General features: G+C 44.3%; 3 protein-coding genes across 4 annotated transcripts; all 3 read right to left on the reverse strand.

Moving 5' to 3' along the window:
* Positions 1 to 1,710: 1,710 nt before the first annotated feature.
* Positions 1,711 to 4,513, reverse strand: LOC117844145 (uncharacterized). Its single transcript, XM_072292139.1, has one exon. It carries the CDS (start codon positions 4,372 to 4,374, stop codon positions 1,975 to 1,977), a length of 2,400 nt encoding a protein of 799 aa, XP_072148240.1. The 5' UTR covers positions 4,375 to 4,513; the 3' UTR covers positions 1,711 to 1,974.
* A 2,275-nt stretch (positions 4,514 to 6,788) lies between these two features.
* On the reverse strand, positions 6,789 to 11,183 carry LOC117842458 (cyclase-like protein 4). 2 transcript variants are annotated; one of them, XM_034722919.2, is made up of 6 exons: positions 10,684 to 11,183; positions 10,462 to 10,506; positions 8,603 to 8,675; positions 8,161 to 8,258; positions 7,231 to 7,310; positions 6,789 to 7,108 (listed from the first exon to the last, which is right to left on the reverse strand). In XM_034722919.2, the coding sequence occupies exons 1-6, from the start codon at positions 11,114 to 11,116 to the stop codon at positions 6,983 to 6,985; spliced, it is 855 nt and encodes a 284-aa protein (XP_034578810.1). In that variant the 5' UTR covers positions 11,117 to 11,183; the 3' UTR covers positions 6,789 to 6,982. The 2 variants fall into 2 exon arrangements, with proteins under 2 accessions (XP_034578810.1, XP_034578811.1); XM_034722920.2 differs by having other exon boundaries at positions 7,231 to 7,301; positions 10,684 to 11,179.
* Positions 11,184 to 12,057: 874 nt separating this feature from the next.
* LOC117845685 (probable protein arginine N-methyltransferase 3) lies at positions 12,058 to 16,078 on the reverse strand. Its single transcript, XM_034726752.2, has 7 exons — positions 15,676 to 16,078; positions 14,979 to 15,482; positions 14,771 to 14,868; positions 13,992 to 14,070; positions 13,647 to 13,907; positions 13,389 to 13,556; positions 12,058 to 12,891 (listed from the first exon to the last, which is right to left on the reverse strand). Exons 1-7 carry the CDS (start codon positions 15,958 to 15,960, stop codon positions 12,454 to 12,456), a joined length of 1,833 nt encoding a protein of 610 aa, XP_034582643.1. The 5' UTR covers positions 15,961 to 16,078; the 3' UTR covers positions 12,058 to 12,453.
* Between the last annotated feature and the right edge of the window lie 1,872 nt (positions 16,079 to 17,950).

Below are 17,950 nucleotides of genomic sequence, written 5' to 3' on the forward strand. Positions count from 1 at the left end.
CTATTAACTATCTAGAAACGACATAAGACATCTATTCTGTATCAAGCTAACTGAAAATACTGTAAGCTAATGCAATGTTGTGACTTCTGACAGAAAGTAAAGTTGGAATTGCACAAAACTACAAGTACCTATACGTATATCACAAGTTTCACAAATCCAATTTAGTCCATCTTTACTTATCACCCTCTTGGGTGGCCAACATGCAGTGAGAAAGGCAATCTAACTCGTATGCCTCAGCTGCCAACAAGGACAAGGGAGTAGAAGACCTTGCATGGCAAAGGGGTTGCCATGCAAGAAAACAGATCAGATTTGGTGGATTCATCTGCACATTTGTGCACTCCAGGTCCAGGAGCTACTTTGCTTCCACTGATTGGGCCTCTCCTTGCCAGTGACCCCTTTTCTTGGCTGCTTCATCTTGGTCACACAAGAGAAGGGAGCAGGACCCACAGAGCGATAGTGTAGTGAGCATGGACCTCCTGCTAGACATCAAGAGAAGACCCAGTCCTGCCAGTGTAGTTTCCCCTGTACAAACTCTCATTTTGGCAACTGAAGTGTACATGTTAGATCACCTGCTCTCACTGCATTGAGCCACCCAAGAGATAGATAATGGTGTTTTGAAAAGTTGTGTATTCTCTCAAAGTAAAACTATAGCAGAAGCTGAACAAATATAACAATGCAGATTTTAGCTGTCATGCAATTTCACAATAGGAAGGCTGCAGAAGTAACTGATAATGGAAAAAACTGTTAGCTTCTGCAGTAAACAAATTGTAGCACCAAGATATAGGCAAAAAAATGCATGACAACTTACAAGGAGTTCCATCAAGTTTTATTACGAGCCCTGTGTTTGAATGAGAGATGCATCATGTAGCTGAGAGGAGCAAAATTCCATATGGTGCAAAAGTATCATAATTAAGTATCTGGACAATCAAATTTTCTTGCTGAGAAGCAACATGGGTATAATGTGCAGGGGAATATAAATTTTTTTTGCCTCGTTGCTGAAGTTAAAACTGAGCTCATGGGCTACAAAATCCACAGTAAGAGATATTAAATCAGTGAATCAGACCCTACTGCGCTGTTTTACCTAAACCAAACAGGCACAGATCAAAACTTCAGCACACATCTAGAGGGTACTTGTCAGTATACCTGGGCCGACAAGAACTGTCCATTGTTCCTGTCGGTTTTACAAAAGCCGTCAGGAAAAAAGGAAGCTGACGGGAACCTTCCCAATTCTGGTAGTGCTAGTCCTAGAAACACTGCACAAAATTTCATTCACTGGTTCGGTATACATCTAGAATGAAAATATGTAGAAAGGACATATGATAACATATAATAAGCTCTGGGATTATATCAGAAAGACAAGTTATGTTTTGGCTCCAAAAAACAGTAAATGTAACTATGGCTGATTGCTCAACACACCCTAGCTTTAAAATCCCCAACATCTGGTTGAGTTTTACTTGGAATGCAATGTATCCAGCTGAATTTCACCCCCATAGTGATGATACCTTAACCAGTTTGATAAATCCAGAATAATATAGAAAGGAAAAAAAATGCTAGTTCCTACAGTACATAAAACTGTAACAAGTTCAACGAAAAATGCATGAGAACTTATAAGCAGCCTAAATATTAGTACGAGCCTTGTTAAAGCAGGAGGAATGCATCGCATTATTGATTCAGCTCAGAAAAAGCAAGATTCACTACAGTACCAAAATGTTTCAGCCACAACTAAGCAACCGCATAAGCTTTAACTGCAGCGAAGTGCAAGGAGGGTATAATATGTTGCAGGATATCAAATTCTTGCCTCCTTATTGAAGTTACAACTGAATTGGTGGGTTACAAAATCCACTGCAAGAGCTAAGAAATCAGTGAATCAAACCCTACTTTGGGATTACCTAAAACAAATTGGTACAGATCAAAACTTCAAAACATCAGCATCCCTCTTGAGGGCAGCTCTGTAGCCCTACAAACACTAGATTTCTATTGACTGTATAACAAACCTTTAGTAGACTCACGAAGATATGCATCCATATCATATCCTACAAGATGCATTCGCCATGCAAGTGCCTGCGCGTCCTTTCTTCTGTGACAGATACAAAGGTTCCTAAGTAACCGGTTGCCAACAGGTTGTGACATAATAAAGCGTTTACTCAATGTATAGAGCATAACATCAACTGCTGCATTTAGATTTCTTTCCCAACATAGGTATTTGGTAAGATGGGAACAGCAAGCTGGTGTGACATTTATGCCAAACTCCACAAGTATACGAAAAATCTTGAGAGCATCATCTATTCTCCTTGCTTGACAGAGGCCTATGAGCCAAATGGTGTAAGAACTTGAGTTTACCGAACCATGTTCTTGGTCTATCTTGATTAGCTCCCTAACTGCTTCATCCAGGGAGCCATCTTCAAACTTTTTCCGGGCACTGGCAATTACTTCATCTTCGGCTGAGAGATTGTACTTTTGGGGCAGGTGATCAAACCATAGTTTGATTGCTTGTGATAATTTATTCTTCCTACATAGCGATCTCATCATGCTATTGTAGATTGACAAACTAGGGGTGCCACCACTCTGTAACATGTCCTGGAACAACATCATGGCATCATCATCTCTGTGTGCCCTCAAGAGACTATCAATAAGAGTCCCATAAGTGATCTCATCAGGAGTGAACCCCTTGGGTTGGAGCTCTTTGAAGAGCCTAAGTGCTCCATCAAGATTCCTTACTTTACACAGTCCATTTATCATTGTGTTATATGTGACAACATCAGGAACTACACCACTGTCTATTATACCTCGAAGAAGTTTGTAAGCTTTCAGCACCTGCCCAGACTGGCACATACTGTCAACCAGCTTCTGCAAGCTCTCTCTGTCCCTCACCTGGTTTGCGCCAAGTGTCAGTCGCAGGAATAAGGAAGGGTTATTTCCCATCTCCATCTTATAAAAAAGCATCCGAGCTTCCTCAAGCCTGCGTGCCCTGTAGAGCCCATTGATAAGCACATTGTAAGTCATAACAGTTGGATGGCAACCAACTTTCCCCATCTCATCAAAAACCTGCAATGCCTCATCCACAAGTCCTTTCTTGCACAGCCCGCATATCATGATAGTGTGTGTAGTGGTGTCCAGGACCACGCTATTTTGTGTCATCTCTGACATCAATGAGCGAGCTCCATCCAGATCACCAACATCACAGAGGGCCTTCAGCAGTGTGTTATAGCAGAAAGTGTCAGGAGCAAAACCTTTCTCTTTCATCTCATCCAGAAATACAAAGGCATCCTCGATTCTGCCAGCCTCTGCGCAACCACGGATCATTACAGTGTACAGGACAACATCTGATGAGACATCAGTCTGTTCCAACATCTCCCTGTAACACTGGAATCCCTCATCGTACCGTCCAGCCTGGAACAAACCGTCGATCAAGCAGCTGTACCCCTTCAAGCCAAGCACAAACTCACCAGTACCACGGAGTGGCTCAAGCTGCTGAATGGCCTCATCAACCCTGCCAGCCTTGCATAGCCCGCTCAGGAATGCGTTGTAGGTGACCTCATCAGGTGGACACCCTTGGTCTTTCATGGAGTGCAGCAGGTTCTCAGCTTCCTTCAGCTGTCCGGCATTGCACATGGACGACAGTAAGACAGTGTGTGTCTTGACATCGGGCACGATCCCCCTCGAGATCATTTCATCAAACAGCTTGAGCGCGTCCGCGGCAGTTCCCCGCTTGCAGAGGCCATCCATGAGCACATTATACGTGGCCCTGTTGGGTGGTAAGCCGGTGGCGAGCATCCTGTTATAGAGCGCCAGGGCCGCCGGAACAACGCCGCTGTTGACGAGGACCCTGAGGACAGCGTTGTAGACGAAGGTGGTGGGGCGGCACCCGAACTCGTCCTCCATCCGGGAGAATGCCTCGACCGCCTCGTGGTGCCGGCCGGCGGAGGCGTGGGCGAAGACGAGCGCCTCGAATGCGGCGGCTGGCGGCCGGAGGCCAGCGGCCTGGGCGTCGGCGATGGCGTCGTACATGGCGGCGTCGGCGTCCGTGGCGAGGAGGATGGGGACGACAGCGCGGGAGTGGAGGAGCGGGGAGCGGAGGCGCGGGGAGAGCGCGGAGAAGAGGAAGAGGCGGAGGCGGGAGGCGGGCGGGAGCGCGGCGCAGAGGAGGGCGTCGGCGACGGAGTGCGGGGTGAGGCGGCGCGAGAGGAGGGAGAGACAGGGGAGGAGGGCGGGGAGCGACGGCGGGAGGGTGGAGAGGAGCGCGTGGAGGGCGTCGCTGGCTTCGAGCTCGGCGGCGAGGGAAGGGGCGGAGGTGTGGATGGGGCCGGCGCCGGCGGGGCCGGAGATGGGGAGGGGAAGCGGAAGGAGGGAGCGTGCCGCCGCCGCACATCTCATAAGGTCATCGAGGTGGATCGAGGCGGACGGAGGTGGATCGCGGCAGCGGCGGCGGCGGCGGCGGGAGCGGGAGAGACAGGAGGTGAGTGCGGGCGGCGAAGACTGGGAGGGAGGAGGGCTTCGCTGGATCGACTAGTTGAATGAGTTTTGCCTTAATTTGTTTTTCAAAATTCGACAGGGGAAATGTCTTTCATACACCAAGCTGAAGCGAGTACAAGTACATGAATACTTAGGTTTAGTCCTCACCAAGCTGAATCGAGTACAAGTACATGAATACTTAGGGACTAAACTAAACTTTAAACCCCTTATTCACTAGACTAAACTTAATCTCCCTATTTGGTTCTAGTGACTAAAGGTCATTAAAACAGTTGAACAAAGACTAACTACCCCTAATCAACGCCTCCCACCGCGCCATGGTGTTGCTCGCCGGCTCGCAAATCCCCTCGCCGTCGTCGAGGCTGAGCCCCTGCACGGCCACGGGGCTGCAGCGACGCCCGGGGCGCTCCATGCGCACCATCCGCTCCGCGCTGCTATAGCCGGACTCCGCCCTAGGCTCCCTGGCCTCGTGCCATGGCGGCGGCGACACGGGCAACTCCGACATTGAGAACCTCACCGACTCCGTCATTGACTTCCACCTCAACGAGCTCACTGCCACCGCGGGGCCAGCGCACCCGGCTGCCATCGCCAAGTCATCATCCGCCATCAACACGGCCACCACGGAGCTGCTCGAGCTGTCGCGGGACTTCTCCGACTACTCCAGTTTCAGCTCCGACATCTCTGGGGAGCTCGAGCGCCTCACGTTGGCGGCGGCGGCGTGGGTGCCCAGATCTGATGTGCCGGCAATGGCGGGGGTGGTAGGCGGGAGGGTGGCGGGGGCGACGACGACGAGGGCCGGGCGAGAGGGAGGCTGGCGGCGAGGGCGGTGGGCGGCAGGGGCGACGGCAGCGGGGGCCGGGCGGGATGGAGGCTGGTGGCGGGGGGCGACGGCGGCGGGGGCCGGGCGGGAGGGAGGCTGGCGGCGGGGGGTGACGGTAGGGGCGACGGCGGCGGGGGCCGGGCGGGAGGGAGGCTGGCGGCGGGGGGTGACGGTAGGGACGACGGCAGCGGTGGCCAGGCGGGAGGGCGGGAGGGGCGACGGCCGCGGGGGCTGGGCGGGAGGGAGGACAGTGGCGGTGGCTGGGCGGGAGGGCCGCGGGGGCTGGGCGGGAGGGAGGACGGCGGCGGTGGCTGGGCGGGAGGGTGGCGGGGGCCGGGCGGCATTAAGGAGGGGCAGATCCTATTAATATCTCCTTTTGTTCCTTTTAGCAACTTCTTGGGGACTAAAGGGCTAAAGTTTAGAAACTAGAGTTTAACCCCTTTTAGTCACCATATTTAGCAGTTTACGAATTAAAAGGACCTAAACTTTAGTCTACACTTTAGCAGCCCGAACCAAACAGTACCTTATCCTCGAGTCTGTTTACCTTATCCTCGAGTATGCACACTTTTGTACGGTGAATTGGTGATTGAGCATATGTACCTGTTGATCGTGAAGAAGGGAAAGGTTAAGTTGGAAGTGCGCCCAAAAAAAATGGAATGGTCGCAGAAAATTTCATGATTGGGTGCACCAAGTCAACATGGTGAAAGAAATTCACCGTGACATCATTCTTTGTGGTCCAAAGGGCATAACTTGCGTTACGTTGCAATAAAGTTGCATACAAATATGATTTATTTTGTTTGTATATTAAGTCATGAAACAAGAAACTGAAACAATACGAGGACAACATAGAAGTCCTAGTAGCAAATCTCAAAGTGGGCCTAAAGAATACAGAAGTCCATGAAGCTGGAAGTAACTTTACAAGAATAATTTCTTGCACTATTGCCTATGGTGCAAAACATGCATAACCAACTATCCTAGAGCATCTCCAATGTACGGAGTCGACTTTTGTCCTTGGATGGGACCCACAGTTAATGTGATGTTACTTGTTCAGTTAGCTCCCATATATACGAGGCCGAATCTATATGCAGGGTCATGGGATAAAAAAATCAAGCTGCTTGTTTATTCTATAGGAGCTGGTTCTATGCATGGGAGGTTTTATATGGAATTCAATCCATGAGAAAGATGTATCATTTGTATTGGTCCGGAATAGAGATGCTCGCTAGTTCGTGAGTTGTTTTGCCCCTCGAGTCGGCTTGTGCAGGCTTTCTCAATTCTACTTCTTAACTCTTGCTTTCTTCATACCTACTCCACCTGTCCTATGCTTGTTTACCATATCGGTCAAAAAAATAGTGGCCCATGCTAACGTTCGACTGGTCTCTTCATTCTCTGTTGCCCATCGCTAACACTCCCCGTCCCCTTCTTTTCTTCTCGGATCAATCCTATCGTAGCGAGTCAGAATCCAACCAGTGCTTGAATTAGTAACTGAGTCAGAAACTCATAATCCAACCACGCTTGAATAGAGTTGTGATGAGAATGATACCAAGAAAGAGGGGTTGGAAGAGGGTTGGAAGGGTGAATGGATGATGGGAGTCATGGTTTCTAATTTCGTTATATGCATTTACATGTTCTTATTTCATTGTCATACGTGCCATAAGATTGTACAGAGCCTTCTGAGATGATTATAAGCATGTGTCACTTGATGAGGATGCATCTTGCAGGAGAACCTTCAGCACCCCGCAATCTTAGTGGCAAGCAATGCAAGGTGTATATTCCAGGGGTAACATGCTCCAGATTTAAGGCTTCCACAAGGATGACCTCCTAAAAATCAACATATTATTATAATTTGTAAGTTGCAAATCTCAAAAAATATATAATTGAGCACATAAGGCTAGGAATAAATGGGATTGCTACAAATATAGTGTATAGGATGAAAATGGTACCCTTTTTTCAAGAAATACTAAATGAGCTGGAATGCATTCATCAAAGGCCCCCACAGACAAGTAGTCTACTCCTGCATGAACTAAAGGATGTTACGCTAGAAGAAGATAAAGGATAAGAGTAGAACATGAAATACGCACTGAAATTAGATACTTAAAATAATCTAGTACACATTTGTCATCCATGTTGATATCAAAAGGTCCTAGTTTTTTCTATTATTTATGTACCCCAAATCCCTTTAATTTGTTAGATATATCATATTCATTCAAATGTGTTTCCTCTCACTAAATCAAAATCTCCAACCATCCATGTAATTTTAGTTTTAGGTGAACTAGAGAATCTGTACCAACAAAGAAAAGGATCATATAGTAAACACAAATAAGCCTGGTGATAACCTACCACTAAATTAATTTATTCTTAAATAAATAAGTAACAATTGTATCACAATTTTGTAACTTACATTAGCTAGTTGAGATCATGATTCTTTTTTATTGTTAACAACTCACAGGATTAAAATGTGTACGTCACATTATAAGATTGGACTTAGAAAATTCTCTTTACAGTGTCAATCTTTTATGTATAAACATCTTTGAACTATTTGTTTAAAATTGAAGTAGTTGTTAATCTATTGACCTGTTTCCCACGCAAAAAAGTGCATCTTTTGTGCCCATCTAAACTATTGCAGTTAAGAAATGGTTCACATAATGGGCATTTCACGGACATAATTTTTCACTTGTCTTCCCTTCATGGTTTATCTAAGAAAAACATCCTTCATTTGCAGAGGCAATTGCCAATTTCATGGTATCAACTAATATTTTTTTTGAAACGAAGGTATCAACTAAGATTGATGGAGAAGACCTATTTTAAAAAAACAATAGAAATATTGTTGCATGACCACGAGTGGCCCTCCAAAAAAAATGGAACTAACTTACCAACTAGTTTGATGCCGGTATTATCAACCAACCATTGTGCACCATCCTTCATGAAGCCAACGTAACTTGTATCAAACTCTTTCTTCCACATAAGCTTTCTGTATTAAAAAAATACAGTTCTTTTATAACCCGTGAACACAGATTATCTCAACTAGTGAAAAATAAGGGAACAAAACCAACTTATGAAGAAGCTATTCCAAGATTAATAAGCTATACATTCAGGCACTGTTCATTCAGTGGGGGCATCTTTCCTCCAGATGGAGCTAATTTAGGTTGAAATGTTGTTATATTTAATATTGCAATTTACCTGCACGATTTAACAAGCCTTGCAAATTGAAAGCCGATATTATGCATGGTATATGACAATATGGATACTGGTACATTTGCATAGGCTTATGTATGTTCTTTGGTCTGTGTAGTATGGAGGTAAAAAAAAAGATACCTGTCCGTATTTAGGGTTCGGAAGAGTACTCGTCGAACACCTTTAGGAATGTGAAGGGATGCCATGACACCAGCTACAATGAAGGGAAAAGGTACCATTTTGTGAGTTGTATCGTATTAACGTACACAAATGTCACACATCTATTTATATATATTAAGGCCTTGTTTATTTTTTGAATTTGACAAGAACTTGCGAGATTTGTTAACCATCCCAGAAGTCCACATGTTTTAGAAGTTCATATCGCTCGAGAACAGGTGAATGGCCACGGAACATTAGATAATGTTTGGTTGTAGATGGTGTTGGTGGCTATCAAAACTAGCTAGGTATTTTTCAACGAGGGAAAGTAGGGTATAAACGACGATCCATGATCCATTTATCACAGGAATGCGATCACACTTTCAATATTTTTTACTATTAATTAAAAGAGTAAATTGCACCCATCGTACAATAACTTGGTAGGTGGGTGCAAATTAGTCCAACAACTTGTAAAATGCTTAATCTAAGGTGGGTGCAGATTGGTCCAACAACTTGCAAAATGCTCAAATTAGTACAATAGCTTGATCAATCGGTGTATCCGCAATTCGAATGTTATAATGAGCAGCATATTTGCTAATGCCCGATCAGATTAGAGTATATTCAAGTTAGAATAAACTATTAAGCATTATTTTTATCATTGATATTCGCATGACAATGTCAATATATTTAGTCAAGACTAAGACCTTATCCTTTAGTGTTTAGGAAATTAATGTTTATATTTTCATATTAATTATTTTTTATATAGTAATTTAATTTTGATAAAAAAAATATTTAATTTCATATACAATATTGATAAGTTTACCTTCACTGTTTTCACATATTTGATTATATACATTGTTGAGGTAAAAAACAACCTGTTAATACATACTAAAAATACCTTTTAGAAGCTTAGTATAAATATTTTTAAAGCCTCATGTACTTGTTTAGAAAAGAAAAATGAGCTAAAATAACAAAAACAAACATGATTCTATACAAATGTTGAATACATGAGCAGAAGTGCGGAGAAAACCTAAGGTCGCAGAGTTTCTTTTATGGACTTTAGTCTTTCGGTAATGCCAATAGAGAAAATCTAAAATTTGATTCATTTTAACTAATGAACAAATAAGTTATATACATAGTTGATTTTAACTAATGAACAAATAAGTTATATACATAGTTGATTTTAACTAATGAACAAATAAGTTATATACATAGTTGAGAAGAAACAAACTAATCATGATCAATAACTCTTTGTTAATAAAAAAATTAAGAATTATTGTCTGAAAGAAAATTCACATGTCCTTCATTGCTTAATATATTGTCGTTCTATTGTTTTGGACTATAGGTGCACCAATTTATAAAGCTATTGTACTAATTTTATTATTTCACAAGTTGCTGGACCAATCTGCACCCATATGTAAAGTTATTGTAATTGAGCATTTTACTAGTTGTTGGATCATTTTGCATCCACCTAACTAGTTGTTGTATGATGGGTGCAATTTACTCTTATTAAAAACTAGTCTTATTAAAAACTAGTAGGAGTATGAGTGGCAAAGTCTCGAGCTATATATAGTAATTAATCTACGATAGTGGAAAATCACTTTGTAAATAATTATATTGTTTGCAAATATATAATCAAGGATGGACTTGCTTGAAGGGTTGTTAGATCATGGTACTTAACATACTACTAGTTGGTATAGTCTTTTTATGTATGTACTAAAATAGTGATTTGGCTGATTCCAGTTTACCACCAAATTAAATTATGTACTAGTGGAGTATTTACAACAATATATAGTACGAGCGAACGTAAATGCTGGTTCAGTATGTTCTTTCTATCGAGTTACCTGTTATGTTCTTGTCTCTGGGAACGTCAACCAACAGCGCTGGTCCTGCACACCATTTCAATTCAAAAGGACAAAAAGGAAAACACAAGCTCAATCACATTACTGTTCGTCTCACGAATTAATTCAGATCAATTTTACAAATTTTGGACGAACCAAGAGAAACCTTTCTAAATTATACTGAAAAGCTACAAAATATATTACGAGTGAGTTAGTGCTAGGTACCGTTGAGGACGGCGAGGTCGAGCGTGTCGACGTCGAAGCCGGCGTCGTAGTAGTGCTCGAAGACGTGCCCCGGCGCGTCGACGTGGGTGCCAGAGTGCGCCGTGAGCCGGAGCTCCGAGAAGTTGGCGATGTCGGAGCCGTTGCGCATGGACCGCGCCAGCCGCAGGAACCCGCCGGTGCCCTCCGCCGACTCCCACGCCGGCATGTCCTCGCGGTAGTAGTGGCTGATGTCCACGATCCGGCCGCCGTCGAACTCCTCGCGCCGCTCCGGCGCCGGCAACACCGCCGCCTCTGCCTCATCCTCTGCCACGCCACATGCATCCTCGACGCCGTGCGCGTAGCCCGGGTGTGCCGCCGCCGGCTCGCCACCGGAGGCGACGGCCGCCGCCGGGAGCAGCAGCAGGGCGAGGAGGAGCAGCGGCGAGAGCTCCATGGAGTGGATATGCCTTGGAGGCTTGGACTTGGACTGCCCAGTGACAGTTGCCACGTGTGTCAACACTCAACACCCAGCAGCTGAATTAATAGGCACATTTCCAGGGAGTTGATTGATGCGGCCGTGGAAGTCCAATGTTTCCACATCATTGCTTACGATCGTGTCGTACTCCAACTTTTATTTAGTCGCCCATTGAAAATGCATCATATATTAAAATCCACAAACTTTAGCTTATTTCATTAAAAAGTACAATGCAAGAATCAATTGGTTTCATACACCACACTTTTTCTCCAAAGACATGGGCCACCAGCTCCTTAATTTGTCATCGTGATCCTCAGTAAAGTTTCTATAAAATTTGGAGACCAAATTCAGCGCATACAGATACAATCGACCAACAAGCTTTTGCAGCGGGAACTTTGCTTTCGGTGAACACAAGAAAACAAAATTTGAACAAAAGTCAATGCATGCAAATGAAACTTTAGTTTGCAAGAGATTCCATTATCACGTTAAAAGGGGAAAATGTCCAAAAGGTCCCATTGATTGATGCGCGCAAAAACGCAAGAAGTCCCGACCAGATAGCTTTCCATTAGCGACACAACTTTGGTTTTGGTAATTTGGTGGTTCATGACACCGTTGAGGCGTGAGCCAAGCCAAATTTTGGTCATGGCCAAAGTCAGGCCATGACCAAAACTTAGTAATGCATTGATGTTTACATTGCTACCAAACCAACCATGCTAAATATTTCCTTCTTGTGAATATGATGTGTGGGCCATATGTGTCACCGATGATTTTAGCTTCACATCTGCAACCTACTGCTGAGAACTTTCCTGAAAAAGAGGAATACGATTATATGAAAGTGGAATAATCCATTTTCATGGAAAAATAATAAGAACCTTCCACAACTGACAACCAATCTGGACCGAAAAAGCCAGCCCTCCAAGTACGAAAACAGACCGCCAAGTGATAAAATCATGTGAACATCTTACAGTGTTTAAATGAACTGATATCTGAACTCATATGTTGTTCATGATGCACATTGCACAACATGTTCAGTCACTATTACAAATACATCATGTTTGCTTTCAACCCCATCAACATCATTCAAATGAATTTGGGGGCAGACCAGTGTGAATCCAATTTTTTTTACCCTAACCACTTCCAGAAGGCCTACCAATCTGACCTCTCATGATCATCGATCTAACAAGCTCCAGTTGCGCAAAGTACTCCCTTCTGCATGCAAAACTTGGCCAACCAGTCAAACGTCTATAACAATTGCTGCTGATGGCAGAAGATGGTAGGGAAGCGGCAAACTTAATCCCAAAGAGGCTTATGATTGGTCACAGATTGAATATCTGAATAGGCCAGCTGCGCTTCCGGCCATCTGAGCTGAATGCTGTGGTTTCAACCGATATGTCTATGCTACGGTGCTCAGATGCCCTCACAATGCTTATCCGTGATCTGAGCATTGTGGCTGGGCACTCATCTGTGCCAACGGATGCAGATGAACCAAGGGTTGATTCCTCCTTCACCATTGCAATGGGCTCTTCAAAGGTGAAGATTGTCTGTGACCAGTGAGTTGGTGTAGAGAAGGGAGAGGTGGAGAGGACAACAGGCTTCTCCGTGCAGAATCTATCAGTAAACCCCGTGTCGAACCACAAGACAATGCCATAACACCAGGTTACTCCAGGTACAACAGTAGCACTCTCACTGAGCCTCAGCTCAAAGCTTGCAGTAAAGTCCATCTCACTTTCCTTCATAGTTGCCAGATCAAAGGACTGCATGGAAGAAACAAGAGCAAGATGTCAGACTACCGACCCCCCTGAATTTGAAGTGGCATTTGAGCACATTTTCATTTCATGTCAAAAAAGAAAGAAAAAAAACTACACATCTGTACTCATTTCATTTCATAACTACGCTTTTCAGGTCTCAACAATGTAGTTTTGCAATATAAAATGACAATAAATGTGCAGGTTTTGTGATATGGCATGATAAGAGAAGTTTAGTTTTCTGAAGTTGACTCCCAAGAGTGTCATTTTGCGAAAAAGGCTGTTAATAAAGCTGTAGTTTGTGAAGCTACAAGGTAGTTTTTAAAAAGTGCAGTTTTGCAATAATACAACCTTAGTGTAGTTGTTTGAAATTCTCTACATAAACAAAACAAACCATCACAGTAAGGTAGTTAATACCCAGATTGATATCCATTTAACAACTCCAACAAAACAAGGATGGTCAGGAAGTGAAGCTAAGTAGACATGTTTAGTTAAAAGGAACTTACATGGAGAACAGCAGTCTCTGTCACAATATCCTGAGAAGCAATTACATCAACTACAGGAAATCGAGCTGAAGTTGAAGTTACTTCTTTGCCAATGCATGACATATCAAAGCCATAAACATTTTCCCAAAATGGCAAGCTAGTTCCACCTTTCCCGAAACCAGCACCGACCTAGAGGATGAATCAGATGGCACAAGTTATCAAACAGAAGAAAATAGGGACAAATGGCAAATAATACAAGCAAGCAAGCTAAGGACTTACAATCGTTGCAGTATCTGGGAGAATAGCACCACCAGGTTTCAGGAAATGATCACGTGCATATATGACTGAACTCAGCATGGATTCAAACAACAGGCAGTATCCCATCCATTCACTGACTAACACGTCAAAGCCATGTTGTGGAACTTGTATTTTCTGGTTTAGCTCTTCAGCCTTGGTATGTACAACGCTTATCACTTGAGCACCTCGTTTTTGTTCTGCTTTCAAATTTTCATCATACAACAGACCATTATTCTTTGCAACCTGCATCATGCGATACCTATGGGATGATCATGGTGCAAAGAGGTGTGTAGTTAGATACAATATTGAAGAGTAAAAGAGACATACCTGGGTAGCCACAGAAGCCATCTTTGCACTCCCATCAACAGCAACAACTCTAGATGCACCAGCCTTCGCTGCAAAAAGACTATTGTGACACATCAGCAGCCACCCATGCAATATTGAAAATTCATCATGCATCAAGAGCAGTCAGTTGTATGAGCAGCCTTGTACTTCAGAAATATGATCACTACACAACATGGGGTGCTCCCACTCACATGGGTCATGACAAGAAAGGTGATCTAGGTTTAGTACTCCCTCCGTTTTTTTACATTTCACATTAGGTTTGTCCTAAGTCAAACTTGTCCAACTTTGACCAATTTTATAGAAAAATAGAACAACATCTACAATATCAAATTTGTTTCATTGAATTCACTATGGAATATATTTTGATAGTGCATATATTTGATAGTATAGATGTTATATTTATAATATAAATTTGGTCAAAGTTGGACAAGTTTGACTTAGGACAAACCTAATGTGACATGCAATAAAAAACCAGAGGGAGTACTAATATCACATAACCATGATAACACACACATGAAGCGAACCAGGTTTGTCAATACTCTACCTACTTAGAACCTTAATGCACAACCAGGACAAAAATATCCATAACCTGTCAGTTGAGTGCCTTGGTCCAAGTGTTCAACAAGGCATTGCTTACGAACTGTCATCGTAGCGGTTATATTTCCCAGAATTAAAATGTAGCCTATTTGTTTTTATTGGATACAAGGGTTGCAGGATGGAGCTTCATGTATGTAATCATCATAAGGTAAATGCTTAGATACCTTAGAATTCCTGTGCCACAACCAACATCCAGTACAGCTGCTCCACGTAAAAGGCTAGGATTGCCTAAAAGAGCATCTCTGTAAGCATCTGTTCTCACCTGAAAAAGGTCATTCAGAGCATTCAGTTTTTCAGACTACACAAATACATATTGGAAATGAATACTTGACAGGAACACATTGACCAAATATCCAGAGGGAGAACACCTACTTTATCACCGAGCATCTCTCTGTGAATACCAAATGAACTGTAAGATCCAAAGTAGTTATCATCCACAGTTTTGATTGCCTTGGCATTAACACTAGCACGTGCAATCTTTAGTTGGCTATCATTAGTCTCATGAGCAAGAGACTCCCTGTCCTCCCCTTGTGTACTCCCAATAGTACACCCTTTCTCAAATTGAGCACTGATCTCAGAACTATTTCCTTCCGATAAGGTGCTCAGCTTGTTCCACAGTGGTTCAGCTAAAACCCTGTCACCTGCAGAACACTGTCCTCTTTCCATGGATGTTCCACATTCCTCATCCTCCTCATCGTCATCCATGAACAGACTGTGCAAAAGGGAATCATCCTCCATGAAAGGTTTCAAGTACACATCGTCCTCCCATGGAACCTTTCCCTCAATCAGGTAATTCTCCAGTGCGTGCAAATGGCTGCAGAGTTCAGTGTTGGAAGAGAATGCTTGGCCACAACTCCAGCATTTATTCTCTGCAACCTACAAATCAAACAATGGCATTCATAATCGATGGAAAATGCAGCAAACCGCACAGAAATTAACAAAATTGCAACTTGAATCAGCTACTCATACCGTCATACAGCAATTAACGAAAAAATTGAGCTAATAATACTTCTGCAGGCAGAGGTTGTCCCAAATAATAACTCTGAGCAGAAGGATGTTATTGACGCACCTTGGAGCGGACGAAGTTGATGAGCCTGATACACCCGTAGAAATCCAGACGCAGCTCCTTCACAATCCTGTGGAAATCGAAGCGGTGCTCCGCGGAGCAGTGCGCGAAGAGGGAGCTATCGGCGTCGAACCGCGAGCTGCAGAACAAGCACAGCAGCCCGCCGCCGGCATCGTCGCCGTCGGAGCACCAGTCATCCCACCCCTCCTCTCCTTCCTCCTCTTCCTCCTCCTCGTCGGACCTTAGCCGCTCCTCCGCTTCATCCTTTACTTCGCGGCTAGGCTCCATTGCCTCGCGGTGTGGTCCGCAGGGAGCTCCCTGACGCACCTGCTCGGCTCGTCGCCTCGCCGGTCGCCGCGCCGCCGCAGGGTGTTGGTGTCTCACAGAAATTAGGGTTTTAGACAGGGGAGGGTTTAGGACTACTCGTTATAGCAATTGGGCCTTTCTTAGCTGCCATTTGCCAGCCCGGCCCATCTACACGCTCGACGTCAGTACATGGACGGCATTTCGCCTCAGGGCGCTCTTCCTCTCCAAAAAAAAAACACCATAAAGCAAAGCATGAGGGTGCTCTCGACATGGTCTGCTCAAATGTGCAATAGTTTCAGAATTGCATATTCCTCCATCTTAAAAGGAAATCAAAGCTAGAAGTATTTTATTCTAGGAAGTTTTATTTAAGCATCGAGGGTAGAGACTCTAATAATGAGATCCATGTTCTTGCTAAAGTGTTTGTAATGTGAGGAAGATATGTGTGTCTCCTTGGACGTATGTAATGTTTATTACATTGTGGATAAATAAGAGTCTACCATCCCAAAAAAAACTATAGAGAACGCTCTTTCCCCATACAACATTGATTTAGGTTATTATATCCTTTTGCAATATTATGAAACATTTGGTTATTGTGTAATTGTTTCTAAATAACTTGGTTTTTAATAAGGAGGTAACTAAGGGGGAGAGGGTCTCCTGATAGTCATTAGTGAAGACCCCGATGACGTTGTGCCTTACTCGCTCGTCTCGCACGGAAAAAGAAAGACAGAAATGCACGCAATGTCTTCGCCCGCATGTGTCGCCATACACGCAACTTGCCTCCGCCTCACCCCTATGCCACCCTCCACCTAACGGCGTTGCCTCCGACCTCAACGCAGACTGCCTCCTCCTATCCTACCCCTTCCCTTCCCCCTCTCCTCCTCTTTCCCCTAGCAAGCATTGCCTCTACTCGTCGTCATCCGCTTGACCCGTTGCTGCCTTACCCTGCCATTGCCCTCCACCTTGTTGGTGTCCGATGCCCCTCCCTTTCCCCTTCTTCTTCTTCTTTTCCCTCCGTCCAAATCTGCATAGTCATCATTGTCGTCTCCAGCAAGCGTTCCTGGCCATGCCAAACTGCCCCGCGGGCAGAGACAGATCCAGCGTGGGGGCTAGAGTCCCCTAACCCCACGGGCACCATGGATCCCCCAAGCCCTCCTAATTTTTTTTGGCTGAAGAGGAAGAAGAAGAAAAAGGAGGATCAAGAAGAAGAGAAAAAGAGAGGAGGAAGGAAGAAGGAGGAGAAGAGAAGCTCCCTATATCCAAGAGTTGGATCCACCCTTTGACCGTTGTGGGATGTCACCATGATGCCCCACGCCAATACCGCCCACTGTTGTCCTCCGTCGCCGAGCCAGCGGTGGCGCCGCCTCCTCGCCCATCGCCCGCCGAGCAAGCAGCCTCCCTAGAGCTCCTTTTAGACTGGTTTCACAGGTAAGTCCAACCCCAAACCTTGAACTCCGAAGCACCGCAGGCGCCGCTCTTTTCTTGATTGTTCTCTTCTTTCCATTTTTCAAAAAATATATGCTTCCAGCACGGCACTTTTTTCGCGACCGAGAGGGCTCTCGTGATAAGCTAAAACGAGAGCCCTCTTATTTTAAATTTTCTGTTTTAATAGTTGTTCCTTATCTTGTTATAATCATTAATATATGCTCATTTTATATTAAACTTGCAATGTTTATTCTATAGATAACTTATGTTTACACAAATAGCTTTACAATTGATCATATGGCGTAACTGCCAATCATGAAACAAAGCTTTGCACATGTGCTCGTAGGGCTAAAAACGGATATGGACAAAAAGACCTACAGGCCACACGTGAATCCTAAGACAAGCCGTGAGGGCAAAGATCTTTAGGGGGTGTTTGGGAGAGGGGTGCTAAACTTTAACACCCCCACTTTAGTCCATTTTAGCCCCCAAGGTTCCCAAACACCCCAGCTAAATCTTGTGGGCTAAACTTTAGCCCCCCTCTAATCATTTA

Source organism: Setaria viridis, chromosome 2, assembly GCF_005286985.2.
Source record: "Setaria viridis chromosome 2, Setaria_viridis_v4.0, whole genome shotgun sequence".
In the NCBI taxonomy this organism is placed as follows: Eukaryota; Viridiplantae; Streptophyta; class Magnoliopsida; order Poales; family Poaceae; genus Setaria; species Setaria viridis.